Below are 20,204 nucleotides of genomic sequence, written 5' to 3' on the forward strand. Positions count from 1 at the left end.
TCTCCTAAACCAAATGACCACAGCTTGTAACTGTAAAAAACAACCACCATGGCTTTCTAATAGCATTTTTGCACTTGCTGTCTTATTTTATATAGAGAGTAATTTATCATATTTAATGAATAGATTTTTCTTTAAAAAAAAAGAAGCATAAAACCAGAGTCCTACCAGGCAAAACATGTCAGTTCAGCACATCTCATTCAGGCCCCTGCAGCACTCACAGCTCCATATCTCAGGATCAATCCTATTAGTGCTGTGGTAAACACTACACCACACTAAACGCACGCATATAAAGACTGCCAGCTCTAAAATACCCATGAGCCCCAGCAGTCCCTCCTTCAGCACCACTCCTGGCTCGCAGCAATGGTCCGTCTCATAGGAATGTGGCACAGTCCAGGCTGCTGTCAGCACACTTTTGGGCTGTCCCTGCATACTAAAACACGCCTCTACTCGTAAAACGCTGTTCAAGTTCCAGCCTAGGCCATGACTGAACCCACTGCAAAGCCTCAAGGCTAACTTTACAAGGGACAGTGGCTGGTTACCCTATCCCAGACAAGCGCTACATAAGGGGAGTGGCCTGGGCATGTCAGGTCAAAAGCAGTATAATCGCTGTTGCTAAGCAGCCAATAGCATTTTTGAAGGGATTTAGGCATCAGAGGGATAAATGAGGAAAAATTGCAAAACTGGATGTCAACGACACAGTTATTTTCTGCTGAAGAAAACCTTTAACTTAAATGCTGGGTTGTTTCAACCCCTGCTTCATGGGTCAACTCAAAAATAATCAGCTGATAAATATTGTTGTAACTTTTGCTTCTACTCTTTTTCGAGTAGAAAAATCTGCGAAGCCTTTAAAGAATTCAAAATTCACTTTTTGTGTTCCATGGAACAAAGAGTCACAGGTTTGCAGTGACATTAGGGAAAACAGATAATGAAAAACAAATTGGGCGCACCATTTTTAAATACACTTTATACACTCGCACAAATAGACAAACCTAACAGTTGGTTTAAATTAAGATAGAATTTAGGTTAATTTGAACCAACAGTTGGGTTTGTCCATATTTGATCCAAACATAACAATCCAGCATTTTTTTGTGTGAAAACTATATATAAAATATGAATTATTACAAAAAAGTTAAATGTCATGTTTATAAAAGCAATCCTTCTTCGACGCATGACAGTGAGGCATACATGTACTATAAAAAGCAACACTTTCTTTGTATTGACAAATACTTGGCAATACCTTGACTTCCTTAAGTTATGTAACAGAAGGCATGAGGGGTATTATATCCTGTCATTGGGAACAGTACTATTTCTGACTAATCCGTCTTTAAAAGGCCTTTAAACCACAGTAGAAATCCATAATCTTGGTTAACAAAAGACTATTAAGTGTTGGACACTATAGGCCACAGAGTTCAAGTCCAGCTTTTCTGATTCCGAGCATGTTCTTTTGAACTTTCTATTTATCAAAAAATGCTGGAAAAATGCTGAAAAAATTCCAGCACAACTGTTTTCAACATTGATAATAATAGGAAAATGTTTCTTGACAACCAAATCAGCATATTAGAATGACTTCTGAAGGATCGTGTGACACTGGATACCGGAGTTGAAAATTCAGTTTTGACATCCCGGGAATAAATTATATTTGAAAATATATTAAAATAACAGTTATTTTAACTGTAATATTTTACAATACTGCTGTTTAAAAAGCATTTTATAAATGTAGCCACGGTGAGCATGAGACTTTCCAAAATAAAGAAATCTTAGATGCATGTATGCCTCATCAACATTCCCTTTTTACCCTCCTCACAAACATCCACCTTCAAACAACAAAAAGTTGTGTAACAACAACCATGTTTACCCATAAACATATGCTGATTCACACACATTTATTGAAAGGTTGCTAAACAGTCATATAAAAAAACTGTTCTTTTCCAGATGCATTCTACTTGGGATACAATATATTTTTAAGCAAAGCTTAAATAATCTGATCATTCTGCTCCTACAGAAGAGCACCTGCACTATTAAACCAGCTGGAATTCAAAGCTTGTAGCCTTTGAGCTATGTTTCCCCAGTTTCTGAACACCATATCTGGTCAAGACAAGAACATAGATTCCATAGTACCACGCACTAACGGTGCATTTGTACCATATCAAACCAACATAAACTAAATAATATTCATAAGAGTATGTCAAACATAGGTTGCTTCATGTTGCGGGGTGGGGGGAACAAGCGTATTGGATGCCTTAAAATCTACTAACTTACTCCTGCCCAGCTCATGTTTCTCCCTCATACCTCCCTCTGAGACACAATCTATTTCCTGATCGCTGCCTTTAAATTGTCTTGTGCACCTGACAGAGAAATATCAGAGGCCTGTTTGGGATCTCTGGCAGCTCGGGCTATAAATAACACGTGGAGTAAACAAAGTTGTAAAGCTATACAAGCAGAAGATCCCTTTGAATAAATGTGCACAGACAATACAGACTAAATGGACATTCAGTAGGCGTAATAAAACATAAACAAAAGCCATGGAAGACAACTCACGCGACACGAGTAACTGCAGAAACATACCTCGCGCTACGAAATCACGGATGAAATGTTTGGTACAAGAGGGTGTTTGTAGAAAGGTAGGCCTACATATTTACACGGACTGCTCAACTTATTTGGGAGGCATTGCGTACTTACCCCGCACGTCGCGAGTGGGATTAAACTCGAATTCAGATATATGTTTACCGTTAACAGGAGCGCTTGCAAAGTACAGGTGCTCGCGCTCACCTTAAATGACGTCACTGCAGGAAAGACACGAGCCGCTACAGTGTAGGCTACTGTCATTCACTGGGCCTGTAGGCTACAAAGCTACATGAAAGAAAATAAGGCACATCTAAACCATGTTTCAAAATTTAGTGAATAGTCTGTTAAATATATTGCTAAAAAAAATAAAATACTGTTTCATATGTTAAAGTATTGGAAGTGTTTTCATTCAGCTTTTTGTTATTATATTATAGCTATTAGGCTATAGTTAACTTAAAATGTGATCCCTATACATATACAATCACTAATAAAGTTTTATAAAATGTTTTATAGAATACATTATATTATTTATTTAAAACACTTATCTTTAGCCTATAGATTTTTGTGATTTCTGCAGAACTGTGAATTATATTCATTAGGTGTTAATTACATTTACCTTGACACATTTTTTTGTGGCAGTTAAATTCTATATTCTATTCATAATGTAAAGAAATTCTATTTTAAATGAAACCTTTTGATTTATTTTTAAATGTTTATTTATTTCTTCAAATTAAAGATACTGTGATAGAACACACAATGATGCAACAAGGATGTGTTGAAATTTTTATTGCGCTACATGCAGTAAAATAGCTTTTTGAACTACATATGTAAATAGTTAAGAATTGGACTACTAAGATGGACTACAATTATTTGCCATCATCCACTAATTCATCGCCTTCGTAGTTTAGATATCAGATCCATGAGTTAAACATCATTAGGCTCAAAAATGCCTGGTCTGATCTTCATCTGGACAGATTTGAGGGAGTACCACCAGCCATGCCATGGGTACCACACTATTCCATCATCAGTGACTGCGCTGTAGGGTCCTCGGTAGTAAAATCCATTCAGATTGGCAGAGTGACATCTAGAGGAATACAGGTGAAACAACATACAAAAATGAGACGAACTAGAAATGTGGTTACTTGAGAAGAACTGCCCTACATACACAAAAATGACCTGTGTTGTAATTGTCATTGTTATGTGAAAAGCTCTGTCAATGTTATTAGACGTAAACCTGTTAAACCACCAGCCACCCTTGTCCTCCTGAGCACAATTGCGGTCGTAGCGGTCATTATCCCTGTCTCGTGTGCTAAACTTCATTCCTTGGTGGCTGGCCCACCACTGGACCTCAGGATGATAACTGCCAGAGAGAGCGTCCCCTGCGTTTCCTGTGTATGCACCAAACTGGAGCTGGTAATGGTTCTGAAAAGACAAATGAGATAGTTTAAACGTTGACTAATTAAACACAGATATTATACCATTCAGATCACAAAATGAAGTATAAGAATTGTGATATTGTGTAGCCCCTTCTTTTTGTTCTTAATGAAAATAGAATATTGATTTATTAGAAACTTCACAAGCCACCTGTTGGTTCATCATGGGCATTCACACATCATTAATCACAATATGAAGAGATTAATAAAAAAAGAATAAAAACCTGTTCATTATCCACTTTGAACTTTCTGTACACTGCAAAACGGTAGCTGCCCTCAAAGTCTTCCAGACTGATTCTCAGGGTGTAATCATCTGCGTAACAGAAGGTGTTTTAGTCAAAAAACTGAAAGACAAATAATGTATAGTCATATATAATATAATATAATATAATATAAAGTAAGAAATAACTGACAACGGCTGTTAAATTATTAGACAAATATTTTTAATCCTATTGTTTGTTATATTTATTTGCTTTTATTTGTTTTATTTTAGTTCCTGTGATTTAGTTTCTGTTTCCATTTTAATCTTGTTTGTTTCCATAGTTATCTTTGTTTGTTACCATGTCATCTAATCACCTACACCTGTCCTTCATTTAGCCCCTTGTCGTCTTGTGTCTTGAAACCCTCAGTTCGCCTCTTGTGCCTTCATCAGGGCGACATCACCATAGAGGAGTATGTAGAGAAGTTATGCCAACTGTTGCACTGTGGACTTGAATGAAATCATAATAATCTTAATGACATATTCCGTGCGGGTTTAAACAAATCCGTTCTTTTGGGGATGCCAGAGGGTAAGATCCATTTTTCCCTGGAATATATTGACTTTGCCCTAATGCTGAGCGGCTCTTCATTTACTGAGGGAATATCAGATGAGGAATCCTGCAATCCTGCAGTAGAGTCTAGTCACATCATGGCCGCCATACCATAGTCTCCTCATGTCATAACCAGCACACATCAAGTTTCCCCTGAGGATTTTTTCGGGAGTGAAGGCTATGTGTACTGGGCTCCAACAGCTGTGGAGATTGGTTCTCCATAGATCTCCTCGATCACTGGACCAGTCCCGGGATGAACAAGACTGACCGTTAGTGTGATGGATGGATCCACAACTAAGGTTAGTGCGAGCGGCTGCAAAATTGATCCCGGTGGTCTCTGCGCCATCAAGTCCGGTGGTCTCACAGTGATTACCATTGTCATCTGTCTGTGATTGCTTCCATGGTTTCCTGAACTGCCGGCTCCGCCTTGTTCTCTAGGCCTACTTCTGCCACACAGGCCTGGGCCCTCCATCCCTCCATCCCTCCATCCCTCCATCCCTCCATCCCTCCATCCCTCCATCCCTCTCCTGTTCAGCCTCCACTCCATCATCCTCCCAGTTTTAGGCTGTAAGGACCTTTGAAATAACTGCAATCATTTGGCGAAGTATATATGGAACTGTAATCCGGTCAAGACCTGCCTGGAACTACTTTAGCTGTGCACACACCTTAGAACGTTCACCAGCCAATCAGAATCAAGCATTCAACATCTCCTTGATGTAATATAGGCTAATTCTGACAAATTCTGACATATCATGACGCATTACATCTGTCTCAGTTTGTATGCATTTTAGATGTATAGATTTACTCACCTTGAGATGTCAAATAATGGAGATTATCATTCCCTAACCAGAACTCTCCATTAGCAGACTCCATGTCACCAAATCCTGTTTTGTAATCATTCCAATCTCTAAAAAAAAAAAAAAATCATGTTTAATTTTTTTTAAAAGCACATCTCTTCTCACAATCACAACAATGAACTTTTCCATACCTGTCAAATGACTGATTGCCATCTGAGCGTCTCTGGAAGACTGTCCATCCACCCCCCTCTGTCATATCACAGTACACTCTGATCAGGGTTGGACTCAGCAGTGGTTTAATCATGTAAAATCCACTCTGCATGTTGCCATTTTTGAAGATCTGAGCACAATCTGTATATGGCAGATTGATTTTTGTTAGTGCTGCTTTGTGCCGTTATAATCAGACAAATACAACATATATACACAAGGACAGTGAATACCATATCTTAATAAAATAATATAGAGCCTTGACCCATGTACTGTTTGTCTCCCATGTCATAAATTGAGCCCTGGGAACGTTCATTCATCTGGTTGAGATTCGTTAATCGTTGAATAAGTTGATGTTGCTTTGAAAGGCGAACTTCCAAATTTTTCATCTCCGCCCGAAGACGCTCTATCTCATCTTCACATTCGTCAGGTGCCTAAATGCACACGACACACAGAATGACAGCTGTAAATTCACCATTAAATAAACACTTTTTAATTTACCTGTAACTAAAAGTAATTTCAACACACAAGAAAGTAGCAGAATGAAAGTAAGACACTTACAGAGTCTGACAAATCCAGAGTACAAAGCATCCAAATGATGAACAAAACTGACATCGTAGATTTTCTCATTAAATGTCGTATTTAAAGATGAAAGATCGACACCAAGTGATCTCGTGTTCAGTCCAATTTGTGCACTAAAGAAGAACTACAGACTCAACAGCTTGTACAAATGCTCCTGAGGTCTGTTCTGGTGCCTGACCAAATTTCCTGTGGTTGGACGTGCACTACTTTGGGCTGAGTCACTTGGATCAAAACAGATGTGCAGATAACTACAAACAGCTCCCATAAACATTTTACGTTAAAAACAACACTAAAACTGTTCCATGAAAGTGAAAATTATGGGAAGTTTGACCTTCAATTTGTTCAAGTAAAATTTGGGACAAATTAATGACACCCCAGTAAATAAGTTACTTAAATGAAAAAGTCAGAATGCTGTGTAACTTCTATTTATGAATAGTCTAGATTTATTGAATATAAAACATGAAGACTATTTACTTAAAAATAAATAGAACAATGATGATTAAAGAATGTCTGATCCACAGGAACAAATACCTGATTTGATTCACCCATAAAGTCAAAATGGGAAAAACATGTGTGAAGCACATTGATAGAGAGAGGAGTGTTTCACCCAAAAATAATGCATGTTTTGTGCTGATGGTAGACATGCATATATATATACACAACAAAAGTAAAAGTAAATCTGCTCATTTTTCTTTCTTTCTGGCAAGGCACCTTCCCTTTGCTGTTAAATTTAAATAATGTATATTGTCACAGGTATCTAAAGGAACAGAAAAAGGAACAATGCTGAAAGTATTCTTTCACATAAATTGAGAAATCTTTTAGCTGCAGAGGTAGAAGAACTTATAGAGAATTAACAAATAGCTGAACTGCATTGGTTAAAGGTTTAAATAAATTACACATCAAATCCTGCCACTTCCTCAATTTAAATACAATATACAGCAATGAGGCTGAAAAGATGTCTAGCCTTTATTGAAGCAACATTTTATTATATAATTATCAGATTTATATATTAAATTTGAAAAAATTATTTCCAGAATTTACATTATTTAACACAATCCCAGAAAGAGACACCAACAATTATAAATAACAAAAATACGTTTTAGCATCACCAAGGATTTCAGAAAAATTGATTTCCTTATAGAAAAAGGCAACACATATTAAAATGAACATATATGCACATGCTGATCGAAGAGCACAAAAACATTTCTATTTAAAATGTGTGGTTACTCAAAGTTTGTTATGCAAGAGAAACATTTATGATTTTCACAAACTGTTGCAGTGATAAAGCAGTCATAATTATAGTTATAATATAAAGTTATAAGTTATAACAGACGTGTCCATGAGAACAGATATGTGAAAGTTCATAGAATTGCGACCATTACGTTTTTTTACACACTCCTTCCTGTACATGCACATTGGCCCTGTAATAACAGATCAAGAACAGTATTCCATAAAATTATGCCTGACGCCTCAGCTCATTCAGAGGTGATGGCAGATCACCACGGTGTACATGGATTTGGACAGTCTCTGATATAAGACTCCAGAGTTCCAGTTGACACTTCCATTAATGAGGTGTAGGTTGTCAACTGTGAAGACAGGACAGAAAATGGCTTCATTATGACTTTATACAAAACTTGACCATTTGATGCAGAAATGTTATCAAACTCTCTTGCTCATAGCATACATCAAATAAATTAAAACAAAAAGCATGACATAGTTTGAGGCTTTTGTTAACTCATTTGAAAGACAGACTTACCTTATTGAGAACTGGTTTTGTTGACAGAACATCATATATAGATGACAAAGAAATCTTCTGTGGAAATAAAAAATTCGATTTATTTTTGTTGTCCATTATTAAACATGTCTTTATGAAAGTTAAGTTACAAATTTAGCTCATTTTAAAAGTGCTTGTAAACTAATTCAACTACTCTAAATGGCTACTACAAAGCCATTTTATTTCTAAAACAAAATGCCACATACCGCTTGTGTGGTTTGATTCATGCACTTCATTGCCGGTGTTCTGCGGTCATCTAAGATCATAGGCTCGTCCCAGTGATCATAGTTCGTTTCCAGGACGTACCATCTCCCAAGGTCCATATCAAGTCTTAAACATCACCAACAGTAACAACAAATTCAGAGGGCAGTTTTAAACATTGCAGATAGAAATGTGATATGATTTACTCACTCCCAGATGTCTAACGTGTTTATTCTAGTCCTGGTTATCACACAACCCTGTCCCGTTCGGTTACCACCCAAGATGAAGTAAGCAGGTGCTAGCAGTTTCGTCAGAGAGAGCTGGGCTTTGGCTTCCTCGTAACTACAAGCAAAAATAAAATAAAAATAGGCTGCTTATTAGTTTTCTCTTGTTTTTAGTTTGAATATAAGCTACACATGTATATACATGTACATACACACACACACACACACACACACAGACAGTAGTGGCCAAAAGTGATGTCCGGAAGGGATATTTGTTTTTAATGACCCTACAAGTCTGATTAAACCATGGAAATGGTTTTAATATTTGAAATATGAGGGAAGAACAAAACACTAGACTTGGTTAAGCTATTTATCTGCCAAAATTATTTGGCACAAAAAAAAGAGTTTTTTTTTTTACCATGCAGATATAAGTAAATACTATTATCAATAATAATAATTGGCTTACAAAATCTAAAACACATTTTTTTATAATATTTGAATAAAGGCAATTTTCATATGCTGGTCACTACTGTGTAAATTTCTCATTCTGATAATGCTATTTTGTTATTACAATAACACTGTGTGACTTAGAACTATGTGACTCTTGGTTAAGACAGCGAAATTAATGAAGTTGTGCTTTCATGTTATGCTAGTGTTGTTGAATGTACCTTGTAGCATTTTCCAGGACTTTGCGAGTAAGAAAACCCATCCACATTCCATCTCTCTTGCCAATAATCCATTCCAGAATCCCTGTGAGAGTTCATTATGTTATCTAACCAGTCAACCATCAAGAACATCTAGCTGTACCCATGATTTGTATCTAATCTTGAGAAGAAATTAATACTGTTGTGTGTACTGTAGTTAGTTATTTACAAACTTTTAACATTCAAGCAGAAGTGTTTATACACTTGACACTTAGTTCTCTTACGAGAGGTCTCTCGTACTGCGTAAGATATCTTACGCTAGGGGAAAATCCTTTTCCGCGAGATATTGAAGCCAAAAATTATCCTTAATTTTGTAATAATGCAAAACGCGTTGCAGCAGCAATGCAGACATAGGCGAGACAGCTCGCGCGCCTATTGGCTGCTCTGCGGCAACTGCAGCAGCCTATCGAGCGAGGCCTGGCGTGACGCCAGACCCAATCAGGGCACTTCGCGCCCGCTGCGTCACGTCCCGCCGAAATGGGCGTGGTCTAGGCCTATAAATATCGCTCGCAGGCAGCTATTATCTGATTTTTCATCCTTCAAGCGAAGCACACGCATCGCTGGAGCTGGATTAGAAGCCGCGCCGTCGAGAGAGAGCACCTTCAGCGGGACGAGTCACTGAAGTCGCTGGCCGCGCCGCCTTCCTGCCTTCCTGCTGCGCTTTCCGGCGCTTATATCCTTCTCTTTTATTTGCACTGTATTTCTGTGTGTGTGTGTCGCCGCCGCGACACACATTTCTAAAAGAGCTAGCGTCTTTTTAAAGATGCCTTCCTGCGGCTCGTGCAGAGCCACACTCAGCGACGGGGACCGCCACGTGATCTGCGTTTCCTGCCTGGGTGAGGAACATGCAGCTCTCACGCTCGCTGACGGCGGATGCCCTCACTGCGAGCTGATGGCAATGGCGACTCTGAGGACTCGCCTAGCCGTCTTCACCGAGACTGCTCCCCCGCCCGCCGCGGCGTCGCGCCGTAAAAAGCGCCGTGCCCAGCGGGCCCCGGAACCCTCCCTCAGCCGCCAAAGCTCGCCGGTTCGCCCGCTTGCTTCCCCGGCTTCTTCTGTTTCGCTTCCTGACGGACAGCGGCCGCCGTCTGCCGCCGCTTCCGTTGATATCGCGGATGAGGAAGCCCTGCTGGGAGAGGATGATTCCTGCTCTATCCTGGCGTCAGGCAGTGAGGATTGGGCGGGCTCTGAGGACCCCGCACCCCCTGCCCGCACTTCGTCAGGCAAGAGAGCTTCTATTGAGACGGAACTCATGCGAGTACTCGCACAGGCCGCGGCGAGCCTCGGCCTCGAGTGGTCTTCGCCTGAGCAGCCCGCTCACAACCGGCTGGATGGATTTTTCCTGCCTGGGGAGCGCGCTTCGCCTGTGTCCAGACCGGCGCCTTTTCTTCCTGAGTTACACGAAGAAGTCGCCAAGTCCTGGAGCGCCCCCTATTCTGCTAGAGTGCGTCCTGCTGTTTCTTTGGCATTCTCCGCCGTTGACGATGCCAAGAACAGAGGATACCTCTCGCTGCCGCCGGTTGAAGAGGCGATAGCGGCCCACTTATGCCCGCCCTCCGCTGGACGGCGCGCTAAGCCGGCCCTGCCCTCTAAAGCTTGCCGCACGACGTCGAGCTTGCTCCACCGCGCTTTCTCCGCCGCCGGGCAAGCTGCGTCAGCGTTGCACACCATGGCAACGCTCCAGATCTTCCAGGCCGATCTCCTCCGTAAGCTGGATGAGGAAGGACCTGACGCGATCTGTGTGCCGGACTTAAGGAGTGCCACGGACCTCGCTCTTCGTGCTACTAAGTCCGCAGCGCAAGCCATTGGACGGACTATGGCTTCTCTCACCGTGTCTGAGAGACATCTCTGGCTGACGCTCTCGGAAATGGCCGAGTCTGAACGCACCGCGTTCCTCGACGCCCCGCTTTCCGCCACAGGCCTCTTTGGATCCTCCGTCAAAGATTTCGCGGAGAGATTCGCAGAGGTACAGAAAGCGTCTCAGGCCATGAAGCACTTCCTCCCGAAGCGCTCCAGCTCCGCAGCAGGCCGTGCGAAACCGTCTGCTCAGAGCTCACAGCCACAGCCACCGTCCACTGCCTCCACTTCACAGCGCCGCCAGGCCAGAAGCGCGAGACCGCGCTCCCGCTCATCCGGTCGCCGCCCCGCAGGACGCGGCTCGCGACCTAGGATCACGGTGAAGCCCGAGGCCCCGAAGTCGTCCTAGCACAGCTAGGAAAACGACGGTGTTCCAGTCCCGCTGCGGCCGGACTCACACCAAAGCTATTCGCTCGTCCAGTTCCAGAAAATGTGACTGTTCCAGTGTTTTCTGCAGCCAACAAGTCGGTTCTGTCACCCGCTTGCCTGCACACAAATGCCGTTTTCACGGCTACCCAGATAAATCCCCAAAAGAGTGTATTTTCTGGTGTCCCGGCCACGGCCGATGGTGTTTCGTGTGTAGTAAGAATGCCCACTGCCCAGTGCCCATCCCTACACATAAGCACAGCCTGTCACACAGGGCTCGCGCACATAAAACCGACTCAGATCGGTTGCGCTTCAAACATGGTGAACGTGCCCACTACCCAGTGCCCACTAACACCACGTTATGCATGTCTCACGGTTTCTGTAAAAACGAAACCAACGTGCACTCGCTTCACGCAAGCGAACGATGCTTTCAGTGTGATAAATGTGCCCGCTGTCCCGCGCCCACATCCACACATAGACATGACAGTTCCCACGGGAACCGCCCAGCCCTCCCCCTCGCGGTTAACCACCGTAGAGGAGTCGAGCGCGGGCAATCTGCCCGCTGTCATCAGCGCGCCCCATGCCTCAAATGTCACGAGCGACACGCTTGTGTTACAGCACACCGAAGCTTCTCCATCGCTGAGCGAGCGGAGCGCGCTTCGTATTCGACCCCTAGCTATCCATGCAGACGCATGGGCAAAGCTACCCGGGGTTTCGAAGTGGGTGCTGAACATTATAGAAAGAGGCTATTCGCTGCAGTTTCGCCGACGCCCTCGCCGCTATGTGGCGCGCGTCGAGACCACGGTAAAAACAGAAGTAGCACATCTACTTCGAGCCGAAGTGACGAAACTATTGAGCAAAGGGGCCATAGAACCTCTCTCTCAAGATCAGAGCGAGGGAGGGCTATACAGCAGATACTTCCTGGTACCGAAAAAAGACGGGGGTCTCAGACCCATACTAGATCTAAGGCAGCTGAACAAAGTGCTTGTGAAGCGACAGTTCAGGATGCTCACGACCAGGCAAATCCTTGTGCAGATTCGCCAAGGAGATTGGTTTGTGTCAATAGATCTGAAAGACGCGTATTTTCAAATACAGATAGCGTCACGTCACAGGCGATATTTGAGATTCGCCTTCGAGGGCCAGGCATATCAGTACACAGTCCTGCCGTTCGGTTTGTCCCTAGCACCCCGTACATTTACGAAGTGCATGGACGCGGCGCTCGCACCCCTCAGAATGAGAGGCATGCGAGTGCTGAACTATTTGGACGATTGGCTGATTCTAGCGCAATCTCGCGCAGTGCTCATAGAACACACGACCATTTTACTCGATCACCTCGAGGATTTGGGTCTGAGTGTCAATTGGGCGAAGAGCTCCCTGTCACCCAGTCAGAAAATATCTTTCCTGGGCACAGAACTGGACTCACTATCCATGATAGCGCGACTATCACAACAGCGCGCGGTAGACATTCGACGCACAGCGAACTCTTTTCGCTGCGGCGCGTCTGTCCCGCTCAAAAGATTTCAGAAGATGCTAGGTCTCATGGCCTCAGCATCGTCAGTGCTCCAGCTGGGTCTGCTACGCATGCGCCCGCTGCAGTTTTGGCTGAAAGCGCGAGTCCCACGCGAAGCGTGGGCACCCGGTTTGCTTCGCCTCAGGGTCAATCAGAAATGCGTTACAGCTCTGAAACCCTGGAAAGCGAACGACTGGTACCAATCAGGTGTAAGCCTGGGGACTTCCTCGAGGGTGAAAGTGGTGTCCACGGACGCGTCCACCTCGGGATGGGGAGCGCTGCTCGAGGGCAGACCGTTCTTCGGCCAGTGGTCAGAACGGGAGAAGCTCCTGCACATAAACTGCCTCGAAATGCTGGCAGTAGACAACGCGCTGACGCGTTTTTGTCCCCAAATAAAAGGTCACCACGTCTTGGTCCGTTCGGACAACATGTCTGTGGTGTCCTACATAAATCGCCAGGGCGGCATCAGATCCGAGAAACTGTACAGGCTGGCAGAACGCCTCCTAGTATGGGCTCAGTGCAACCTGCGCTCGCTCAGAGCAGCGCACGTGCCAGGGATCATGAATATAGGACCAGACAGACTGTCCAGGAACAATGTTCCGGCAGGCGAATGGTCCCTACACCCACAGACAGTCCAACTGCTGTGGAAGAAATTCGGCAGAGCGAAAGTGGACCTGTTTGCGTCTCAAGAAAACGCTCACTGTCAAGAATTTTTCTCCAAGAGCAGGAGCGCGCTGTCCCATGTGTGGCCCCGCCGCCCGCTCTATGCTTTTCCCCCCGTCTCTCTCCTGCCTCAGGTGATAGAACGGATCAGGGAAGAAGGATGCTCAGTACTGCTGGTAGCACCGTTCTGGAAAAACCAACCTTGGTTCCCAGCCGTGATGCAGTTAGCAAGTACTGCCCCGTGGCCGGTACCAGTGAGGAGAGATCTCCTCTCACAGGCCCGCGGCTCGATCTGGCATCCTCACCCGGAACTATGGTCCCTTCATGTCTGGGCCATCAACGGGTACATGTTGGACTCCCTAAAGGAGTATTAAACACGATCACGCAGGCTAGAGCTCCGTCTACAAGACGACTCTATTCTTCGAAATGGTCAGTGTTTTCGGGCTGGTGCACAGCCCGTGGTGTGTCACCCACAAACTGTGATGTGACGGAGGTGCTTTCCTTCCTACAAGAGCTGTTGGATGGGGGCAGGGCCCCCTCCACGCTCAAAGTTTATGTGGCGGCTATAGCAGCGTTCTCAGAAACAACGCTTGGTCAGTCAATAGGAAGGAACGATTTAGTCATCCGCTTCCTTAGAGGAGCTAAGAGACTGAATCCTCCCAGACCTCCCTCAGTCCCCGTATGGGACCTTTCTACGGTTCTGGAAGCCATGAAAGGTGCGCCATTTGAGCCTTTGCAGTCAATCGATTTAAAACACCTGTCTTTCAAAACAGTGTTTTTGCTGGCTCTCGCTTCAGTGAAGCGCATAGGGGATCTGCACGCGCTCTCTGTGAGCGCGGCGTGCATGGAGTTTGGGCCCAATGACTCAAAAGTTATACTCAAACCTAAGCACGGTTATGTTCCAAAATCCCTCAACACACCGTTTAGGGCGCAGATTATCTCTCTGTCAGCCCTACCGGTCCCTGATGAGGAAAGAGACGCGAGCCTCCTTTGCCCAGTCAGGGCATTACGAGCTTATGTGTCTCGCTCGTCTGTTTTCAGACAGACGGAACAGCTCTTTGTTTCGTTTAGCGGACGTTCTAAGGGACTAGCCGCGTCGAAACAGAGCCTATCCAGATGGATAGTTGATGCTATAGCGCTGGCATACGCCTCCAAGGGCATGCAGTGCCCTTTGGGTGTCAGAGCGCATTCCACGAGAGGCATGGCCTCTTCGTGGGCCTGGTCAAGTGGGATTGCCTTGCAAGATATTTGTATGGCGGCAGGCTGGGCCTCCCCGTCTACATTTATAAGGTTTTATAACCTAGAGGTTCCCGCCCTGCAGGCCAGGCTGCTGTCGGTCTAAACTACCAGTATTATCTGACCTGATGCGTTCAGCTCAGAATGCTGCGTTTGCTGAGCACAGCTCGATGTTCGACAGTTTAAAGCTGGGCAAACTGTGTAAGACCCACATTTTTTCCCATCAGTTCAGGCCGTACCCCGCCCTGTCTGTATGATGAAATTCGCGTCCCTTCGACGCTACTTTATGTGGAAAAGTGAGGCTGCACCCCTCCTTCTTCCCGGACTCTCTGTGAGTTCACTGAGTGATTGTGCACTATATGTACCCCGGGTTTTCGCCCTTGGGTCTTTGGTGTCAGATCTCAGCATGCACGGCGTTTTACATTGGGTCCCCTAGCGTAAGATATCTTACGCAGTACGAGAGACCTCTCGTAAGAGAACGTACTCGGTTACTAACGTAACCTCGGTTCTCTCTAGAAGAGGGAACGAGTACTGCGTATCTTGCCGTGCATGCACACGCTCTGGTTGCTTCGATGATGAAAAACCAGATAATAGCTGCCTGCGAGCGATATTTATAGGCCTAGACCACGCCCATTTCGGCGGGACGTGACGCAGCGGGCGCGAAGTGCCCTGATTGGGTCTGGCGTCACGCCAGGCCTCGCTCGATAGGCTGCTGCAGTTGCCGCAGAGCAGCCAATAGGCGCGCGAGCTGTCTCGCCTATGTCTGCATTGCTGCTGCAACGCGTTTTGCATTATTACAAAATTAAGGATAATTTTTGGCTTCAATATCTCGCGGAAAAGGATTTTCCCCTAGCGTAAGATATCTTACGCAGTACTCGTTCCCTCTTCTAGAGAGAACCGAGGTTACGTTAGTAACCGAGTACGATTTCATTTGTCAAGATAATTTTAATAAAATCTTACCAATATAACCCCCATCGAAGTTGAAACGCTCATTCATTGTTAGGGTCAGTTCACCCTAAACAAGTAAAACAGTTACTTGCTTTACATTTAAACAAACACAACCATCATATTTTTTTTATGTTTATTCACTTACAGGTCGAACTCCAGTGAGTATGCCAACATATCCGGCAAAATTTGTTGATTTAAACACAGTTTTGTTATTCCTTTCAAAATTGACATTCACCACAAGAGGTTTAAGCTTCTCGGTTAAAGTCCATGTTTTATTCTGTCGATCCCACCTTCATAAAAAAACCCCACAATATTCTTATGACTTTATTTTAAAAATATGCATGCTGCAGAAAATTCAATGTGTTCTCAAATATCTGGCAAATAAACACATCATACCCCATAAATAGTCCAAAGTCCAAATTCCGGGCATGATAAATATTTCCTGAACAAAAAGAAGAAAATACACAATAAAACACCTAAATGTGTAATTTAATTTGATCAAAAACATAATGTGAACTGATTTATATCTTCTCACCATTAAAGTCTTCTGCAACAAGTGATGTGCAAACAGTGAAAACCTCATAAAAGATATTGAACAGCATAATCTCACCTAGAGGGTATATAAAATAATATATATAAATCATAGATTAAAGTTGGGGTCCTTTTATTAGCTAAATTAGTGAGTGCCTTTGTTTTGATGGATTGCACCATTGTGCTTTGAGTGTTCTTTGATTTTATATTGTTTAGTATATTGTCAAGTTTTACATAAAATGTAAAGAATAAAAATAATCAAAAGAGAAAAATCTCACCCAGAGGGATGCCAGAAACTGCTGCTATCCCCTTAATTTCTTCATTGAAAGGGTGTGGAAGTGTGTCCACAATCAATGGCTATGAAACAGTGAGAAATATATAAAATAACAAAATATCAATACTGTACAGTACCAGTCAAAAGTTTGGAAACATTACTATTTTTAATGTTTTTGAAAGAAGTCTCTTATGCTCATCAAGCCTGCAGTTATTTCATAAAAAAAAATAAAAAAAAAGTAATATGAAATATTATTACAATTTAAAATAATGGATCTCTTTTTTTAATATACTTTAAAATGTAATTTATTTCTGTGATGCAAAGCTGAATTTTCATCAGCAAGTACTCCAGTCTTCGGTGTCTCATGATCCTTCAGAAATCATTCTAATATCGGTATGCTGATTTGATACTCAGTAATTATCAATGTTGGAAACAGTTGTGCTGTTTAATTTTTTTTTTGGAACCTGTGATACTTTTTTCAGGATTCATTGATGAATAAAACGTTAACAGCATTTATTCAAAATAAAAACATTTCTAACAATATAAATCGTTACCATCACCTTTTATCAATTTAACGCATCCTTGTTGAATAGAAGTACTAATTTCTTTTTTTTTCTTTTTTTTTTTTGAAAAAGAAAAAAAGTTAATGTTCCCAAACTTTTGAACGGTAGTGTATATTGTTGCAAAAGATTTCTATTCTAAATAAATGCTGTTCTTTTTAACTTTTTATTCATCAAATAATCCTGGAAAAAGTATCTCAGGTTATATATATATATAAAAAAAAAAATATTAAGCAGCACGATTTTTTCCAACATTGATAATAAATCAGCATTTTAGAAAGGATCATGTGACACTGAAAACCAGAAAAATGCTGCTGAAAATTCAGCTCTGCATCACAGAAATAAATTATATTTTAAAGTATATTAAAATAGACAACCATTATTTTAAATTGTAATACTATTTCACAATATAACTGTTTCTGTATTTTTAATCAAATAAATGCAGGCTTGACGAACATTAGAGACTTTAAAAATAGTAATATTTCCAAACTGTTGACCGGTACTGTATACATACACAATCAAAATATCCAAAGAGTTTTTATAGATGTCTGAGTTTGTTCATACGTTTAATTGCTTACCAGCTCCTCGTCAACTAAATCAATAAGTTTTCCATGGAAAAAGCCCTTGGCGATGTCTTTTATTGTCTGTACCATTGTGAACAACTGAAAATCAATATGATTTAATGTTGTTAATGATGTAGACACACAAGAAAGTTGTATCCTCCAGACATGAGACAGCAGAGAATCAGTATTAAAAACATATACAGTGCTGACAGAAACAATGGTCCGACCCCTAAAAGTGAATGCATTATATTAAGGAGACAGTTACCTCTGTGTTTTTATCTTTGATCACTTGCGTCCATCTCTCACTAGGGGGTAAATCGAGATTTACAGTGTACCAGCTCACATTACCTTTAAACCTAGATAAATGACAAGAGAAGTTGAACATGTTATCAAATCAGATAATCAGACAAGACCACAGGTATATGAAATGTAGGAGCACAAATAACTGGACATATGAGAAGAGTAACAGCAGTACGTTGGTCCTTTAGGTGGAAACATTCCACTTCTGCAATCCTCCAGCTGCAAATATATGTGGTAATGAGTAACGTTACATCTCAAAACAGCCTAAAAACTTTATAATAAAGTATAGATCACTCTGGTGCAGCAACCGCATTGATTCTTACCCCTCGAACACACTGTGAGAAAATACATAAAGATATAAACAAAATATTAGGAATCGACGTTAGCTTCATTGTCCGCGAAGTTTTCCAAAGGTTCAGTCATTCAACTGCGGAAGGAAGGAGGTGCGGGAAATCCGAAATCAGCTTCAGGGCGGAATGTACCATGATGTAAGTGGGACACGGATAATGTTATGCATCTTTAATTTTTTAAAGAAAGGTTAACAGACGTTTTATTTTATTTTAAATATTTATTAACATAATTACACAAGGACTAATTGTTATTTAATTGATTTAGTTTGGCTGTGCTTGTTTATGAGTACACCCGCTGCACTAATAGCCCCCTGCAATTCTGCAGCTTGAGCTTCCCTCGGCACACGTGATAAACAAGGAAGTTCAAGTTTACTTGTTTTGATTTGTTCGCTGTGGCTGTGTGCGGGTGTGTGTAGTTTGGGCAGCGAGGGAATCACGAGGGAGCTGGTCACGACCAGTCTATGGTCACGACCTATGGTCACGACACCTGTTAACAAGCCACCCACTATAAAAGAATCACGAGGTTTCTTTTTCTGCCATTTCAGCATCTGACCAATGGTTGGATTTTTTAAAAGCCCATTTCCGCCACATTAAAAAGAAAAAAAGCTACCTCTGACATAATATAGATTTTTTTTGTCATAATTATGACTTATGACATAAATTAAGTCATAATTATGAGAAAAATGTCGTGACATACTAAGTTATAAGATAAAAAGTCAAGAAATGACCCATCGAATTTTGTCTAAACTTTTTGACTTTAACTCATAATTTGCCAATTTTTACTTTCTCTCATAATCACTATGTCCTAATTTCGACTTTTTATCTTATTTTACTTTTTGTCTAATACTTTCGACTTTTTCTCTACGACTAACCAGGACTTTTTTCTTATGTGGTGGAATGTTTAAAGACTTCCCTGTTAATTTTGGCTACTCAGCACATATTTTGAAAGGAAAACAAAACGTGTCAGAGCTTGTAAATAATCTATTCTTAAGTTATTTTTTGTATGCAGTACCTTTCTAGAGCTGTAACACACACACACACACACACACACACACACACACACACACACACACACACACACACACACACACACACACACATATATATATATGTATGAAGAGTTCAGATGTAAGTGCCATCTGAAATTTTCTTAAAGAATGATCATTTTTATCAAGCTCGTATTTTTAAATTCAGTAATTTCACTTAAATGGCAATGAAAATGACCTATTAATTGTCATTTAAGTGAAATTACTGAACTTAAAAATACGAGCTTGATAAAAATGATTATTCTATAAGAAAATGTAATATGGCACTTAGAGGCTTTTGCATCTGAATTCTTCATATTATACATATGTATATATCTGTTGCAATTTAAGGGGATTTAGCCATAATTGAACATTTAAACAGAGGATAGAATGGAAATAAAGAGCTAAGACTTTTCCAGAAAGAGAAAGATAAAAATGAAGAAACATCTGTAATAATTCTACTTTTTTTTATGTTAGTTAATAGCCCACACATAGCGAAAATTTTACTTTTATCCAATGTATTAAGGAAATGTATAGGAAAGATTCACTTAAAAAAAAATTTTTTTTATGAAGTCATTTTTTAAATGATTTGGCTAGACATGGAATGATAAATAAATAAGCAAATAGAATAGAACCACATGAGGGCGCTAAAATAACTGCGATAAATCACTTTTAATGATTAACTATATCCAGCAGGAGGCAGTATAATCCTGCGTATGGTGACA

The 20,204-nt window shown here is 41.7% G+C and overlaps 3 protein-coding genes across 10 annotated transcripts in view; all 3 read right to left on the reverse strand.

The window, feature by feature from the left end:
• mtus1a (microtubule associated tumor suppressor 1a) overlaps positions 1-2,766 on the reverse strand; it is a 31,960-nt gene extending 29,194 nt beyond the window's left edge. For 3 of the 8 annotated variants that reach the window (XM_082177925.1, XM_082177924.1, XM_082177917.1), the window contains exon 1: positions 166-491. The gene's annotated coding sequence lies outside the window, so the exon portion shown is untranslated. Of the gene's footprint in view, positions 1-165; positions 502-2,679 lie in introns of those variants that run through there. The other 5 variants (XR_014208146.1, XM_082177926.1, XR_014208147.1 and 2 more) reach the window with 4 other exon arrangements.
• A 569-nt stretch (positions 2,767-3,335) lies between these two features.
• On the reverse strand, positions 3,336-6,512 carry fgl1 (fibrinogen-like 1). The gene is made up of 7 exons (XM_082178126.1): positions 6,373-6,512; positions 6,077-6,245; positions 5,796-5,955; positions 5,617-5,714; positions 4,223-4,311; positions 3,800-3,987; positions 3,336-3,649 (listed from the first exon to the last, which is right to left on the reverse strand). The coding sequence occupies exons 1-7, from the start codon at positions 6,439-6,441 to the stop codon at positions 3,490-3,492; spliced, it is 933 nt and encodes a 310-aa protein (XP_082034252.1). The 5' UTR covers positions 6,442-6,512; the 3' UTR covers positions 3,336-3,489.
• Positions 6,513-7,335: 823 nt separating this feature from the next.
• Positions 7,336-18,578, reverse strand: asah1a (N-acylsphingosine amidohydrolase (acid ceramidase) 1a). Its single transcript, XM_082178125.1, has 14 exons — positions 18,428-18,578; positions 18,280-18,323; positions 18,070-18,160; positions 17,820-17,903; positions 16,686-16,764; positions 16,412-16,486; positions 16,273-16,318; positions 16,022-16,166; positions 15,889-15,943; positions 9,261-9,342; positions 8,579-8,710; positions 8,374-8,497; positions 8,150-8,206; positions 7,336-7,979 (listed from the first exon to the last, which is right to left on the reverse strand). The coding sequence occupies exons 1-14, from the start codon at positions 18,494-18,496 to the stop codon at positions 7,890-7,892; spliced, it is 1,173 nt and encodes a 390-aa protein (XP_082034251.1). The 5' UTR covers positions 18,497-18,578; the 3' UTR covers positions 7,336-7,889.
• Between the last annotated feature and the right edge of the window lie 1,626 nt (positions 18,579-20,204).

The sequence above is a fragment of the Leuciscus leuciscus genome (genome assembly GCF_965113295.1).
Source record: "Leuciscus leuciscus genome assembly, chromosome: 8".
NCBI classification, from domain to species: domain Eukaryota; kingdom Metazoa; phylum Chordata; class Actinopteri; order Cypriniformes; family Leuciscidae; genus Leuciscus; species Leuciscus leuciscus.